The 18,150-nt window shown below is 39.1% G+C and overlaps 1 protein-coding gene across 2 annotated transcripts in view; it reads right to left on the bottom strand.

Annotated features, from left to right (window-relative positions):
* dmd (dystrophin) overlaps positions 1–18,150 on the bottom strand; it is a 238,097-nt gene that overhangs the window by 159,378 nt on the left and 60,569 nt on the right. For both annotated transcript variants that reach the window (XM_065952214.1, XM_065952213.1), the window contains exon 2: positions 9,798–9,859. In XM_065952214.1, coding sequence (XP_065808286.1) covers positions 9,798–9,859 — 62 coding nt within the window. The remainder of the gene's footprint in view (positions 1–9,797; positions 9,860–18,150) is intronic.

The raw sequence follows: 18,150 nt of genomic DNA, 5'->3' as shown, positions 1-18,150 counted from the left end.
CTTAGCAGCAGCATTTAATATGGTGTCTTGTTTGTCAGCTTTACAACACAATCCAACTGATTCAGTTGCCCTCACTACCTCCACATACATGGTTTTTTTGGGGGGTTTTTTCAAGATTAGGTGACTCATGACTAAATCACAAGGTTTCACGCAGATTTCTGGCTAAAAAGAAAACGTCATGTGCTGTGAAAACCTTGAAATTGTACCTTCAGGTGCTTGTATTGTCTCCATCTCTGAGCGGATTACAACAAATAAAAGGTGTTTGTTTTTGAAAGCAGAGAGGCTAATTGATTTGAAAAGCTGTTTCCAAGGAGATGAACGACACAAAAAAACCATCCTGTGCTCTGCCGTCCATCCCAAACATCTCAAGGTGAAATGAGTGATAAGCACAAATCAACATTATCATGTATTTATACCTTCAACTAAAGCAGTAAAAGCTCTAATGGAGGACTGTGACCTTGGTTGACTGGATTACCATTCCATCTTTGAAAATGGTAGACAATAATGACAATGCGGAATTTGTAATCACAAAGTTTCAGTTCAAGTTTCAAACTTTTTGGGGACGCGGTCATGTCCTTTTTTTTTTTTTTCAGAATATAGACTAATAATAGGCTTTTATTTTGAAGGAGCGGATTAGCATGCCTGCTTTCACTACCTCTGATTGATTTTTTTTGCCATTATTCAAGAGGAATAGTGAAGGCAGACACAGTTCAATCAGGGGAAACACTCTTCACCAAATCAGTTTAAGGTGAAGAGGTGAATATTAAGATTATCTTGGGAAGCTTTTTAATTTGCTCCACCTGTGAGCTTTACTTCTTCTTTGTCTCTATGGCCGGATGATGATAAAACCCGCCGCCCTCTCCACTCATTTTCCATTTACTTATAACTTGTGTAAAACAATTAGCTTTTTGATGTGATTTTTTGTTGTTTTTTTTAACTTTCATGCTGAAATTGGAGTAGAGTGAAGACTGTTGTCGATTCGTCTGAGGGCTGTTTCCCCAGTGCAGGAAGTCCCTGACCTGACCTGATTCTGTAAAGTTAGAATTGGAGGGAGAGATGAATCTGAAGTTGTCCAACACAGCATTTACTTGAACTCAACCCACTGAATGCAGTACAACTTCCATGAGCATTTCAATTGAAAGTTCCTGTTTGCTACTTGTGGGGTTAATGCGAGCAGCCTTCTCAGTCAGCAGTGTGAGTGCTGATGTGGATCAACAGAGCAGATGATGATGTGGATCAACAGAGCAGATGACGATGTGGACTCTTCAGCACAGGTGAGCTGACCAACAGAACAACTTTAAGCATGATGCATGATGATCTGATTGGGACTGATGTTGGTATCTTAATACAGCGTTTACAGTCACAACAGAAGTGAACCTCAAAGTTCAGATTCTGGTGAAGTAACAGTGACTCTGAGAGAGCTCAGTTCCACATCTAAACGCTGGTCAGACAAGTATACAAACACCTTTAATCATTGTAGATGACTTTCTCCCTGGTGGCTTGTAACTAGTTTGACCTCTCCATTGAGAAACTCAAAGTATGACAACCCCTGGACAGTATGTTTGTACAGTATGTTTGTTTGTGTCTGCAGCTTCAAGAGAATTCATGTGGAGGCCAAATTCAATCTGACTTTTAATGTTATTTCTTTAAAAAGTATTTTTTTCTAAATGTAGAACTGTAATTATCTCACCAAAGTCATATTGTCATATCTGAGAACGATTATGATGATTGAAAGATCTGCTTGTCGATTAGAGGAGTCCGTCTCCTTAAGCTCACAATGAAGAGATGAAGCTATCAGGTCTGTGTGGAATAATAAAGAGATGGTGACCTTCATCATGAAAATCTATAAAACAAACAGCATGGTCACCTCTCCACCATGTTTCCTACATCGCCAGAGCTTTGCTGAAGCTTTTCTTTATCATGTGATATTCAATAACAGAGTGAAGATCTGTTCATTTCTATAAATCATCAAATACAGTCAAACATTATAACATCAAATAATAAGCATTACATAAAAACTTAATATGAATGTAATAAAGTGTAGTGAACAAATGTCATCTCCATAGCAGGAAGTATGAAAAAGGCTGAAAAGAAAAAGAGGTTTTCTTCATATTCGGTGGATTTAAGCTCCTGAAACCTTTTCTTATAATAATCTGTAGAAACAATGAAAGCTCTAACAGTCCTGCAGAATATATATGAAGGTAAATCTACTTTTTGTTCAAGTCTTTCTATTGATAGAAGGAAGGCTCAATCAGGTGACTGATAATAACCAAGGTTACATCTACATATGTGGCATCACTCCTCAGTTAAATATTTCATCTACTTAACGATGTGAGGAAAGACTGACCACTGTTGCTCAGCCAGTTTTAACAAGCATGCAGACCACTGCCCGAAGAACAGCCATGATGACAAATGCATAGATACAGTAATGTCATACTTGGAATAGCCAAGATTTATGTTACTCCTGGAGAAAAAAAAACATTGAAGAGAACATGATGGAGAAAAGTTGTTTATGACCTACTCACCTTGTGATATGCAAATGAGCATGAACACTAATGTTTTTGTTTTCCTTTTACGGACAGCGTGTTGGATTTAATCAACTGGTTTCCACTTGAGAAGAATGAACTCAAACTGACACTCCCCCAACAGCAAGTCAACAGCTTAATAAACCTGGCTGTTGTTGGTGGAGTTTCCATAAATTGAACCTTCTCATGCATGACTGAGAGAAAAGTGGAAACACATTAAAAAGCAGAGCTGCATACAGGTGCATCGTTTGAAACACAAAGCTTTTTTTTTACTGGAAGAGCTGCCAATCAGACACTCAGAATCCCTAAAAAAAAACCTATTAAACTTGATCCCATTTTTTTATGAACCATTGCTAATTCACATACAAACAGGACCTCTGAATCAATCAATCAATCTGAGCTCTTCACTCTGGGCAAGAAAGAAAATAAGTGTGTTGTACCAAAAATGTAAAAGTATTCTTTTAACCTTATGTGGACTTCATGTCTTAGTCAGAAAATAAGGGATGTTACTTAAAGCTCATGTGTGGAACTTTTAATTTATGTTGACTTTAGCACCCCCTATGGACATATTAGGATTTAAGTCTTTGTGGATTTTGTCCGGTACATGTGCAAGGAGTTTATTTTAAATGTCAAGTGTGCAACTCAGTGAATCTAAAAGATTAAAAAAGGCTGTTTCTACTGTGTGCTGTTAATCCCCTCATCCCACAACAGGGCCAACAGGCACATAAAATAACTATAAAGAAATCCTCCACCTTACTTCTCTAGTTGTCTTTTGTAGGTCATATAGAGGCTTCAGGATTAGTTTCAGTCTGCTTCATAACCAGCTAAAAGAAACTGCTCACAGGACCTTTAATTGGACCTCCTGGACTGTTTATTGGGATCATAAATGCATAAATTAAGACCCAGAAAATGAGCTTTTTGATGCCGCCAAGTCCTCTGTTCGTGCAGCTTTCCTGCCTAGACCTCAAAGCTTTCAGCACTTTCCATATCCTACTGTTTTTTCTTTATTCAAAAACAACAGCAAAGCTACACAGGCGAAGACTAAAAGTAGATAAAGAGTGATGACTCACATAACAAGAAGAGGACTGTGCAATTAGTTCTGCTCTAAAACGTTTTCTGAAAGTGCTGTTTCATTATCTTTCTGTATCATTACCGCTGTGGGGGGAATTATTCAACAATATTACGCTTGTATCATCAGCATAAAGAAGCAAACCGGAATACTAAAAGGAGAAATTGATGCCCTTGTCACCTCTGAAAGCTTGTTCCACGTTCATATCTCCATTAGATTTAACTTGTCTTAGTCTTTTCTTTCCTAAGCTCCTGTGTCCTCTCCTGCTCTCTGTTCTCTCCTCTCCTCCTCTATCAAAGTTTTCTGCTGTTTTTGAAGACCTGAGCAAACAGTGACAGCCGGGGTGTGAAATTAACACCAGGAACTGGACGAATGCAGTCCTCCCCCCTTAGTCATCCATTTCTAGTTTTTTCATTTATCCATTCTAAACTTACTGAAGAAAAAATGAAATAACTGCTGTTAATATGAATTTTCATGAACTCATTCATCTTGGTCATTTTGTGGTTATATTATTTAAAATCGGTCTACCATCTAAGGATACTTCTTGTTTAATTTAATTGCAGCAGATGTTTGGAGAGGAGCTACGTGTATGTTGTGAGCTGAAAAGGAAATATGATTTGCTGAGGCTGAAGAAATGTTAATGTTTGACAGTTTCAAGTAAAGGTAATGTCTTCTTTTTTAGAAGTGTACCCAAACAGAAAGGAATGTGAAGGCTGTACCTGCTAACATATTATAAAAGACTGTTAACGTGAAGAGTTTGTCATTCATGTTTTGTTTTGTCTGACCTCTGCTGAATAACTCCTAACGTAATGCACAGTCTGTTTCATGGGTTCATCATTGAACACTTACAAAAGACAGCACCCTAACCTTACATTTATTGACCTCAAATTAAATACTAGGACCATTTTTTAACCATTTGGTTAAAATGGAGGACATACGGTACTTCAAAATGTATATATACATATTCTTCCAATAGACAGAGGACTTTGATGAATCTGACAACAGTGATTGAGGAGAGATAATCATGTTATATGGACGGAGCCGTGAGCTAAGAACATGACATAAGATTTGGTCTTGATCTGGCGCTTTACTTTCAAACTGCTATTTCGTATGAGGGACAAAAAATGACCAAAGTATAAATAAAAAAATAAAAAAATAAATGTTGGGAGAAATGTATACAATAATGTATAAATAAATAAATAAATAATTAAATAAATAAATGCATCAATAAATATATATATATATATATATATATATATAAATAAATGCAACAATTCATATAGAAATTCATATATAAATAAATATATTCATACATTTATTTATGTATTTCTGTGTCCATGTTGTACAAGGAAAAGTAAGTATGTAAATTAAGTGGGCCATCCTAACGTTACTGAAGTAAGATTGGTCAATTTTGAAAAACAGACAGAAGCAAATTTACATAAATACTTTTCCTCTTACGACCTGGACACAGAAATAAATAGATGTATAAATGTAAAAATATGGAAATAAATTAATAATTCAATTAATGTGGAAATGTATGCATTGATACATATATAACTGTATGAAATACGCTAATAAATGAATAAATACATGTAAAAATATATAAATAGCCTTTTTCATTAACAAAGTGTATTTATTATTTATTCATTGATGTATTGTTTTCAGCATGTATATATTTATTTATATATTCATTGATGCATTTATTTAATTAATTATTTATTTATACATTATTGTATGCATTTCTCCCAACATTTATTTATTTATTTATACTTTAGTCCTTTTTTGTCCCTCATAATTTCAATGAGAATATCAAAACATGCACCTGTTTGGAGTAGAAACTAGTATGAATATTTGAACACTGAATCAAGACTTAAAACACAGAAGTTGAACGTCAACACTTTATCTTCTCTCAAGCGTGAATTGAAACTTTTAGACATGCAGTTTGATCACACTATGAACAAACAAGTATGAATAATTAAAACACCAATTTGCAGCTAATGTGAAGTAATCCTCCTTCTGCAAAAGTAGGGGAGAAAAGCAGCGAAAGCCCATGAAAGAAAACTGCAGTAATAAAGACACTGTTGAGAGTAGTGTGATATGCAATCACCATACATACAGTAAGATGAATAAATACAACTGAGAATCCTTCTGGGTGTAAGCAGTCTAATGTAGTGATATAGCAAAGATCAGCTTTAAGAAGCAGTGACATGAGTTGTTTGCACTCACCTCTCACATTGTGCTTTACTAAACAACTTCCCTGCTGCTGATAGGAGCTGTCCTTGACCACTTGTGTAAAACAATTCATGATCTATAGATTTTCGCTTGAAGCTTAACTTCCACTCAATCCGGTGAGCATCCCCTGCACTCTTGTATAACTGAAAGCCATGAAACTCAAAAATGTGACTTATACAGAACAGATCCCGGGACCCTGGGTGTACAGAGGCAACATAACACTTAACCTATCTGATGCAGAAACCCATTTACCAGGCTTTTATGAAGGTGAAATGTGATCTCTATGTTGTTACACGTCTTCTTTTAAACTGAATATATGGAGCCATGGTTGCAGGAATAATTTTCTTGAGTTTCCTGTGAAGTACTCAGGTTAGCCACAGTTACAGAATAAGATATCACCAATGTCTTCCCTCTGAAGCGGCTCAGGAAGTACCTAAAAGCACATGGGGCAGAGAAGGGCATTTTGGCTCTTTATTCAATAAGCACAGGAGGAATAAAGTACAGGAGGTGGTGTTTTCTTTCTCAGGTTGTCTGTGAGCCATCAAATCATGTAAGAGCAAGGTTTGGACAACTACGGAAACCCCATTTAGCAGACGTCAAAGGTTTCCATAATTGTTTTTCAAAATAAAGTCCACCTTAAAAATGATAAAAAGATTAAAGCTTATAATTAACAGACGTGTGCCCCGCTCTGCTATCATGTGTCATCTATCATTTAATACAGCCCCATGTGCCTCAGTTTGACCTTCTATGATGATCAATCTTGGACATGGCATGGTGATTATAATATTTTTCTTGAGGGATTATTAAGCTTCCCATCCTGAGTGCCTTAACAGAGGAAAATAGTGGCAGTGTTAAAATGGTAAATGTAGAGTCATAAAACATGAGTCAAGCCCAGATATAGCTTTCTTATTCCCTGATAAACTGCATCCTAACAAGCACAAACATGTCACCTGCTGCTTCTTGGATGGAATTCTGGGAAATATAGGAAACACCAAGCCGACATGTAAAAACAGACAACAGGATTAATTCAAACCCAAGCGTCAGAAAATGAAATGACAGTTTTAAGTGTGTGCTACACTGTAATGGAATCGGCTGCTCACACCCTTGAATAAAGTACCAGCTGTGATTGGTAAACAAGAAAAAAAGGATATCAGTTTCCTACCCTGGTGATGGATCCTCATATTCCTGAAGTGCCTCTTTTTATGGTTTGCTGAGTAGCAAATCACACTAAAATCAGACAGCAAGCTGCTTCTCTGACAGATTTTTTTCTCCATATTTCTCAAGCCTGTCGATAACCACACCGTCCATCTCTCGCCATAACCCTGTTGCTCTCTTTTCCTGTCGCTGTCTGAACTTTTGTTTTCCTTTCACTCATTTTCATTGCTTCACTCATGTTTCCTCATCCTTCAAATCCTTGTCTCCTTCCCTATCTCCTTTCATTTTCTGTCCTCCTATCTTACTTCCTCCCATCTGCTGTCTCACTATCTTCTTTCTCTCCCGAGGCCTGTGTGTGTGTGTGTGTGTGTGTGTGTGTGTGTGTGTGTGTGTGTGTGTGTGTGTGTGTGTGTGTGTGTGTGTACACTTGGCAGAGACTCATCTATCTAGGATGGGGTATTCATTATGCTTCGCTGAGTCTGGATGGATGAGGGGATCTCTTCCTCTCCTGCCTATCTCCATCCCCTCTTCGTATCTATCTCCTCGCCTACAAGTTTCAAATTCCTCTCCTGCTTCTCTCCTCTCTTAGTCATGGTTAGAGGGGATCAGGGAGGGTGGGAGGACAGGAGGGGAAACGGGAGGAGAGGAGAGGACTCGACAGGGAAAGGGAGTAGGAAGACAAGAGAAAACAGGGAAAGAGAAGAGGAGAGGAGTTCACGAGAACAGAAAGAACAGGATAAGAAAGAAAAGGTAAGGAGTGGGCAGGTAAAGAAAAAAGAAGTTAAGGACATAAGTTGAGGTAAGGACACAGGAGAGGAACCCAGACAAGAGGAGAGGAAAGGAGCAGAAAGGTCAAGAGAATACATGATGATAAAAGGATTGAAAGAAAAAGGACAGATTTTACACAAAAGGACAGATGAGGAATGGCTTGGAACGGAAAAGACTGGAGTGGAGTTGAGTGGAAGGAAAGGCTGTGAAGAAATGGACAGGAAACAGGAGTGATTGGAAGAGAAGGACAGGAGGAGACATATTTGGAAAGTGAAGGACAAAAGGGAGAACTGAAAAGGTCATCTGAGGATAGACTTGAAAAGCACGGGACAGGAAATGACAGAAGAGAAAAGATGTTTAAAGTCAAGAAAAGTACAGGAAAGGACATGAGATGCAGGGCATGGACAGTAAATAACAGGACAGGAAAGGCCATGAGAGGACAGATTTGAAAAGGAAAGGACAAGAGATGAAAAAATGGAAAATAAAGGACAAGACAGAGCAGGGTTTGAAAGGAAAGGTCAGAAGGACAGATGAAGAAGAAAAGGGGGCGACAAAGGAAGAGAGGGGAGAAAAGGAAAGACAAATAAAAAAGATGATTAAAGGAACAGAACAAAGGGAAGAGAAAAGGGGAGACAAAGATGGTGAGAAGTGAAAAAAAAGGAAAAAAGGAAGTAGGAGATAAAAGACTGAAGTGAAGGTGAGGAGTAAAAAGGAAAGGCAGGAATGATGGGAAAGAAGTGACGAGCAAAGTGGAGGAGAGAAAAGAGTGTCTGTCCCTCTCTTGGCTTAAATCACCTGCTTCAGATCAGACTCTGTTTCACACACGCATACTCACAAATGAGCAGCAACATGCACACACTCACCTAAGTCTCCATCGCCATGGCAACGGCACACCTCTAGTGCCCTTGTAATCAACTTTGAAAATAGGAATAGCGCTGATGTGTTGGCATGCACAAAATACACACACGGCACAAACAAACACACACCCAAAAACACTGAAATGTAATTAAAAATAAATTCCAAACAATGGATTCAGTCCCCACGAGGGGCAAATAACTGAGTTACAGGACAACAAAGTGCACCAAACAAAAATCCAGCAACATGAAAGAGAAATAATAGCAAAGTGCTTTTTAGGAAAATAGAGCTCATACTTTCTTCAAACAATCCCAAAAGCGACCTGTGGGATCACAAGAGGAAAGGAAACCTGTAAAGTGTGAAACACTCTCCTGCCTCTGGGTTTTTCTTCATCCTCAGCTTTACTGAAGCGACTCTCCTGAGAGGAAAGACGTGGTGGGAATAACCTCTGTTTGTTTGTGTGTGTCTGAATCACAGCCATAAAAAGGAAATGCCTCTAAAAAATTGTCTGTGACTCTCAAAGACGAACAGTAAACATCCCAAGATTAAAGGAGGTAGGAGACGCTGGCATAGTAAAAAAAAACAAAAAAACAACCACACATCCTTTCTTCCTGCGCGATTTTAGAGAGCGGTAATAAATAACAAGTAAAAACAAAAACAGAGGAAGGGACAGGAGTGGGATTTGCATGGAGAAAGGAACTGAAGGTGACAGAAGAGTGAGAAAGGCAGCACATAAGGAATACGTTTCCCAGCTCCCCCAAAACCACAATCCAAACAGTTTCTGAGTGCATGGCCGACTGAAAGAGGCAATACGACCTCACAAAGCAACCCTTCTTTGGATGATAACTTTTCCATTTAGAGGCCATTTTCAAAGCAATGGGCCTCGGCCAAAAAAAATCAGGAGATACACAGATATGTGCAGAGAGAGAAAAAAAAATCTAGAAGCTATTTGTTGAAGCTCCTACGGATAGTTATACTAAACTAAACTAATCAAAACATACTCTAACATTACCAGCGTAAAGTCATACCAGCACAACTATATGAAGATCCCTAGAAGTAGAACTTTCTGACAATACGACTGACATATTTCCAATCCATGTATGCTATGTGCATTCCTGACTATGTATGTATGAGGGGGGACATTGAGGACTACGATAACTGCAGATAGAGAACATAACAGGAAAGTGTCTTACCTTAGACAACTGTGAGTTTACCCATTTTGTGAAAGTCTTCTTCTGAACGTCTTCTCTTTCATCTGCCGGAAGAAGAAAAACAGAGACTGTCAGGAAACAGAAGCCGCACACATTGGTGTGTGAGTATACATAGATGTTTGAGAGGGCAAATCAATGAGGAGATCCCAGAGTGAAAGTCATGTCAGATGTGTGGCAGCGATTTCAAAAGTGAGTGAAACCACACTCTGAAGGATTATGAACTGTTTCTGTTATCAATGACGTGTTAGACAACAAAACATCCTTTAAATATCTCACTACAATCTACTCTCTCTCTCTCTCACACACACACACACATACACACACACACACACAATGCAAGTGGTGCTTGGCATGATAAGAGACTCCTCTAATCTCACTCATGGCTAATTGCATCCTCATCATATCAATCAGCGTGCCACTTAAAGACCCTTGCCGCCCAGTCGTCAGCGTCACACCACAAACTGGAGTGAGTCGGCAGAGCTCCCACTTGTTGCCCTCGTGGAAACACCCCCTCTCTATTATTCAAAAATCATCACTGTGATCTCTTTTGAGGAGCTGCTTGCCATTTGCTTCCCATCAACAAAACAAACAAAACAAAAAAACAGATGCTGTTGTCAACAGGAGGAAAAGTGCCATTCTATTCTTTATGGAGGAGATAAAGTGGATCCTCTCTAAAAGAGTGAGTCATCCACCCAGAATTTCACTTTTCTCTTGTGTTTTAATTTCGGTCTGTCAATCATTTTGAGGGAGTAGGTGTTTTTAATTGATATCCAAGTCTTGCATTGGAATGAAATGTGTTCTGTGAAGTATTAGCTGCGTTGCAAAAATTTCCAATATGTTTTTCTGCTCCAGAGAAGGCAATCATTCATTCTTAGCCAGCAACAAAAACTGGACAAAAGTGTCTTCAACGTATTTAAACTGATTACTCAAATTATACTTTTATTTTTTACTTAAAATGTCAAAATGATTTAACTGTCTTCATCATTACTGTCATTTTTTCTTCAAACAAGGATGATGTTGATGGTCCCAAGGTGATGAAGCAGGGGACACTTCTGGCCTGGTTGATTAGCAAGTGACATAGGGTTAGCCAAAATTAGCAAGCCAATAACTATGCCATGGTGTGGATGAATAACTAATCCTAAAAAGAAAGCTTACAAATGGGAGTGTGTCTTTTTGCAGTTTCCCTGTGATTGTCAAAAACAGTTTTCTTTTGTAACTCTGTCTCGTTCTCCTACTTTTGTTGGAGAAGTCCAAACTTCCTCACAGTCCACTGTCGACTTATTGAAATGTCAGCTATGTGAGGAACAAAGGGAAACAGCTTCAAAGACCTTCATCGATGAGCATTTTTGTACTTGCACTGCTTTTTCAGAAGGATTTACAAAGCTCAAGGCTGCAGAGCTTTTTCAAGCAAATAAATCAAATAGCATCTCTAACCTGTCAGAAACATTAAAAGATAATATACAGTATAAAGGCCCTTTTTTCCTACAGATGATATTTAGCCCTTCATTCCAGAATGAGTACAACATTTAAAGTAAATCAGTGTAAAAATTGAGATAGCCAATAGAAGAGTAGAAATGTAACCATTTGCACAATGATGTACTAAACGTTAATATATAAAAAGTACTTATACTTGACTTAAGGCTTATATTTTCAAGCTACTCTACTTTTATCTTTCTACTAGAGATGAGCTGGACTAGATGATCAAACCGTAAAACGTAAATCACCTCCTAGTCAGCACTAGAATTATTAGAATTGAGAAAATTGAGGTAAGAATGTATTTTGGCTTCGTCAGGTTTAACTTGGATATTGACCGGAGCCATGTGTTGTCTGTTTCCTTTTTAAAAGTCAAAATTTGCCTTTATACTCGGAATTATTTTAACAATTTAACAATTAAAACATTCCCCTGCAGGACTTTCCTTTGTAACCTTTTATTTTTTTACAGTGTGTTATTGGTTAACAGGATTTGAGTACCTCCTTTAACAGAGATAAATGATGATTTTGAAGAGGGTATTGTTTTTCTTAAGTCACTCTGAATTGCTTTGTAGATGATGATAAGGCAGGGACATTATCCTCCACTGTACATTGAGCGTTCCTCTGTAGCAGAGCGGTGCAGTGTGGCCTGTGACATGCATTACAATGAAAATGACGACATGATGACTTATAATAACAGCTCTCCTCCGCCTCTCTCATTTGACTGGAAACAGGGTCACTTCCCATTACTACAGGTAATAAATTACACTTTCACCCTGAAACAGAACATCAGGTTAAATATTATACCAGCCCAGCTAACCGCACTCCTTCAGCATCTGTGCGTATGTATATTTGTGTGTGTGTGTGCACGTGTGTGTGTGTGTGTGTGTGTGTGTGTGTGTTGACACCAGCAAGGCACTGACTAATGGAGCTGATAATGAAACTTCTCCTTTAATTAAAAGGTCCCACGTTGAACAGCGCACTGTGGTGAGACACACACACACACACACACACACACACACACACACACACACACACACACACACACACACACACACACACACACACACACACACACACACACACACACACACACACACACACACACACACACACACACACACACACACACACACACACACACACACACACACTATAGCCCATGTATGTATCAAATGTGAGATAATGGAAAACTGAGCACTGAAGCATGAATGGAATAGAGGCATGTAGCAAACAATCTCATCTAAAGCAGGTAATCCATCCACATCTGTATACAGTGTGTGTGTGTGTGTGTGTGTGTGTGTGTGTGTGTGTCACTATATTCCCATGAGCAAGATTCACTTTTGTATGCATTAATGCCTGTGAGAGAGCACGCTACTCTAGGCGCAACCTACGTGTCTGAATATAAAAAATGTGTTTTCACATGTTCCCTAATCAAGACTCAGACTTGTGATGTCAGGAAATGTGTTAGAGAAAGATTTTAACTGCACATTTATAACTCCTTTCTATTTGAAAATCCAGCTGTTAGCTCCACAGGCAAGCCCAGCTCACCTGTGCATACCATCGGCCCTGTCTTTGTGTGTGGATCTGAACGTGTCCAGGGTGTTTGAGAGGCTGTATGTTAATGTGCGTGGGTTAGGGTTAGACAGACACAGTCTTAGTGCGTGCAGACACACAGAGTGAGTGAATGTGTGAGAATTAGCAGGAGAGCAGGAAGCAGTCAAAGACAGATGTCGAGGGAGGCACAATCGATAGTCCATTTAAAACGCTGTTCTGCTCCTAAAACCTACAGCGGCTTCACGCACACTCACACACACACAGAAAGTTATGCATGAACACACATAGATATACTCATGACGCATGCACCCAGTCACATACATCTCATTAGAGAGACTCCAACATAATAGCTTAATCTTGGTTTGAGAGTGGAGAAAGAAAGAGAGGAAATCAAGTGGAGAGGTGGCAAAGAAAGGGAAGGAAGGAAATGAAATCCCAGCGAGAGAACAGACAAAACAGATTGGACAAAGCCTGAAACAAAAAGACCGCAGGAAGAAAGGAAATGAATGGAGAGAAAAATGTGGAGGAATGACGAGGAAAACAGATAGCGAGAGAGATGAAGTCAAAGAAAAACAATGAGAGGAACCCGGAGGACACAAAGTAAAGGACAGAAAGAAGATGGAGGATTGTTCTCAGACGTGTTTTCATGAGCAGAGGAAGAGAACATATCGGTGACAGCAGCTAAACTGAGCGAGGTTTCAAATATTTCAGCAGAGGTAAAACACACAGATGAAAACTTAAGTCGACCTTTGCCATATTTGTTCTTATAGTCAGAGAATGAACTGTTTTGAAACGGGACCTCATTGTTTTAACTCTTTTGTATATTGAGATTTTTCGAACAGTTGGTTGAAGAAGGAAAACATTTAAAGATGTTACACAGGGCTTTTGAAATGTGTTTCCCTATGTTGAAATGTTTAATAGACCAACAAAGCATTAAGGAGCTTGTAGTGCGATAAGACACTGAAAAAGAAACCCAGCTGGTTTGAAGTGAGAGCCAACAGGATCAGTAGTGATAGTAAATAAAGTAAACCAGAGTCTTTTCCAGCTGGACTGTAAGCTGCTGCCTGAATGATGCTGAGTACCTGGGACAGCTCCAGGTTCAGCACTCTGGACAGCGCCTGTGGCAAAGCAGCACAGTAGATTGAAGTGATCCAGCAGAGCTTTTAACGAACAGCTGATGGTGTTAAGATCATCACATACAGAAAGGGCTGACTTTCTGACAGTCTCCAGCATTCACAAGGTTTGATTTTCATACCTGAAGAAGAAAACAAAGAAAAAAGTCCTCTTTAATTACCAGGAGCCAGAGTCGAACACATTGTCTCTGACCTCCTGTTGAGTCCTGTTTTAAGAAACTCAACCCTAATTTTCCTGCTTGTTTAAAAAGCTCTGCATGGTTTCGCCTTGAGAAACTGTTCAACAAGAAACTTTAAACCCCCCACAGGTGAGTTTGTTTGCTGAAATATTCCCACAGACTGCTTAACATCCTGTGGTGCAGTCTTAAACGTTTGGTTATCAGTCTTTTCTCTTTTTTTTACTTAATGAATCATTTCTACTCGAGCATAATGAGCCAAATGTATCCCTTCAATATGATTAGTAGTACTTTAGTTTAATGTGTTTTTCTGGCCTGTTTTCATAGGAAGAATTTGCGATTTAATGGCACAAATGAACGCTCTGAGAAAGAATTGTTTTAAAAGATTTTCCAGACACATGCTGGGCTTCATATGTTTCTGAGACAAAACTCTCCCATTGGTTCCCTAAAGGAGAAAAGTCTGAACAGCTCCTGCAGAGAGGGAAGCTGTGCTGGCAAGAAAACTTGACGGCCAGACAGCAGGAAGACAGTTATCTGAACCCGCTGCACACCTAACCTCCGGCAAACCTCAGCACTTACTAAACAACAGAAATTGGCGGAAAGGAAGGAGAAGTAACAGAAGTGGGCGTCATAGCAGCTGTGCGGCTAATAGAGTCCGGTGGAGATGCTGGGAGGTGCAGTATGATCCAACAGAGGGTGTACTTTTTAAAAAATTGCCCCATGGGTAAAGGTGACAAGAGAAACTGGTAGTGTGTTTTTACCCAACACTTGAGCGAAAAGAAAATCAGAGGCTTAGAAAATGTTTCTATAATGAATATAACAACAACCTCGACTAAGTATGGAGCTCAGAGTCATGAAATATGAATTTTTGTTTAGTTTGAGCATGGAAAAAAACACCCTGAGCAACGGATAGCCCAGCGGTTATGTCGATGTCCCCTTTAAATAGGCTAGTCCTAATCACAGCGGCCGTGGATTTGAATCCGATCCTGAACATGTACCATATCTCTTCAGCTCTCCAATAAAAGGAAAAATGTCCCAAAATGTAACTTTAACAAAGAAAGCAAAGACATTCAAATCAGTGCATCTCTCTCCTGAACAATCACACAATGTCTTCTGCAGAAAAAGCCCAGGAACATGCATGTGTGTACAAAGTACAAAGACACAAAGACACACACTGCTTGCCAAGTGATGTTAATTTACAACACTGGCCATTACCGGGCGAATGGTTTGAGAGTAAGAACAGAGCTGACACTTTAATCTGCACATAAAATCTATTCTCTGCGTTAGCGAGAGAAAAAGTCCAAATAAATAAAATGATTAAAGTTTTAGCATGCAAGCGACGCGGGGATTACTTTTGTCTTCCTTAATGGCTTTTGCTTTCAAAGTGGGAAAGGACGAAGAGAGCACTCTCCGTAGGAAGAAAATACAAAACCATAAATACTTTTTTAACATTACATTTGCATTTTAGACATTTAGCAGATACAGTGCAGCCATAAAATTAGCTAAAGGTCTTGGTTCATAAAATTTGCAAAGAGCAAAATAATAAGCTGAAAGCCGAGGACTTTAATTTTGACACAATGCTAGAATGCAAACTCAATGTATTGTGACAGAAAGGACAAAAATCTGTGCATTAAAAACGATCAGAAGGCAGAAAATAAAGTTTTTGTGACCCAACATTTCCCACCCTCTAAGCTAAACTGACATCATCTAGCATCAGACAAGTAAGGACACAATAAGCAATGGTCTCCTAAATAATTGTGATCTAATCTTAGACAGTGAGAAGACTGCTCTCTGTAGGTGGTGTATGAGGCGTTTGAGCTGCCACAGCAACCTGTTTAAAGCTTTCATGTTGAACCCCTGCAGGGACTGAAGAAATTAGATCTCCAGAGAGAAAACACACAAAGCCCATACGCGTGTTTCAGACCGTAATGTGGCCTTGAAACCATCAAAGAAGAGCCTCGCTATCGTCTGGTTCATCCCTGTATCTGTTCACCTGTTGGCTTAAAAAAGAAGTTGCAGCTATGGAGGAGTGTATCACAGCTTTCCTGAACAAAACAGTACTAAGCAAGAACAAAAAACATATAGTTGTTTTAGGAGAAAAATAACAGCAAAACTTGACGTAAATTCCTGAGATTTATCAACGGCATCTTGTTCCTCTGTGTGTGTTAACTGGGGCTCGAATAACATGAAGTTAGCAACCAGTTTCTGACTAAATTCATGACACATATGGCAGTGAAATAGCACATATATGGAGAAGAAGATGGTCTCCTATAGGCTCCTAGTTTGTACAGACACAGTTTGGTTTGCTAACATGTGCAAACATCAGTGTAGAATACTTACCTAAGAGGTCATTTTTTAACAATTCAATTTGTTTTTACCAAATATGACTGTAGTTTAGTGAAGCAAAAATCGACAAAAACGTCGGAGAATTTATGAATACAGTCTGAATACTGGGGCTAATGCTAACATGACATTAGCAACATTTTTCTTTTGAGATTCACAGAACATAATGCAGTCAAATAACACTACAGACAGCATGTTTTGTTTTTGTTAACAGGTGAACAAAACTATCTACCCAGTCCTATGAACACACATTCAGCATAGGTTAAAAGTTTATTACAATTCCCCTAAAAATGGGTCATAATCATCCAAAGCTGAGCTCACACATGACACATGCATATTGAGAGTCAATATGGCTCAAACCAGAGATATTTTCTTTGATGAACTTCATGATCCATAAACTGGCTCAGAACTTTAAAGGAACAGATGCTACATGCCAAAATCTATTGCCTTTATTTGCTCGTCTTAAACTCTGCTAACACCAAAAAATGTTGTTTTTTTTTTTAATAAGAAATGTTGCTAATCACTCAATCTCGTTTCACCACAGAGCTGCAAACTTTCATCTCTGCTGATGAATTTGCTCATTATCGAGCAGAAGAGAAGTCAAAGTTGTCTTACGTTGAAAATTGATCTATAAATCTCCATGTATTAGCTGCAATTTCTCCTACGGTTAATGTGATCCCCTTCTGCTATGCAAATGAATTTGACTCCCCATAAAGGGCGATGCCTCTTTATCTCGTCGCCTGCTCGAGCCGCTGTGATACACTTGATTTACAATCTTACAGCTATAAATCTTTACATTAATCAAACTCATCCAGTGGTATTTTACATTCAAGCAAACTGTTATTAAATATTCTCCGTCCTGGCAGTTTGTAATAAGTTATATGTGAGGCTAAGCTGCTAGCATGCACTCCTGTGTTCTCAGCGGTGGAGCCAAGATCACATTGAAATGAAATGATAATTAACTGAGTGTGACGCTAAATGTCATTTATATGTCAAATATCAGCCTGGAGATTATGCAGAACCTGTACTTATCTCCCAGAGTGTGTTTTGTGATGGACTGGCACTGTGTGTGGTAGATGGATAAAGTCGCAGTAACCGTCCGATCCATCATGGGGGGCCGGTCTCAACGGGCCTGTCACCGACCTAATGGGACACAGTGAAAGTGTAAGCAAAGATGCCTCCGCGAGGGCAAACAAGTCATCCGTCTGGGATGTCGGACATGTTTGCAGCTGTTTTGGAACCAGCTGCTTAGCAACGGTCACGGCCATTAGCCATGGAAGGAATCTGAGACCAAATCCAATCAGATCAGGTCATTACTGAGAGATGAGATGGAGGGGAAGTGATGGAGAGAGGGAAGATATGTGAGGAGAAGAGGCTGAGACAGGGTGACAAGGAGGAGAAAGTGAGGGACCCAGAAGAAAAAGTGACAGAAGGAGAAAGAGAGAAAGAGATGATTGGAAAGAGAGAGGCATGGATGACAAGCTTATGTCAGCCTCAATGTCAATTAGCACCACCATACCCATCACACGTACACTTGCAGACTAACGTCAGCCTCAGTTTCTGTCAGTGCCACACACCTCAACTATTTCTTACACACTTATACTGGTAATGTACACACAAAAACACACACTTCCATATGCTGTAATGTTGCTGAAA

This window comes from Labrus bergylta, chromosome 24, assembly GCF_963930695.1.
Source record: "Labrus bergylta chromosome 24, fLabBer1.1, whole genome shotgun sequence".
Lineage (NCBI taxonomy): Eukaryota > Metazoa > Chordata > Actinopteri > Labriformes > Labridae > Labrus > Labrus bergylta.
This window is presented reverse-complemented; position numbering and strand designations above follow the sequence as displayed.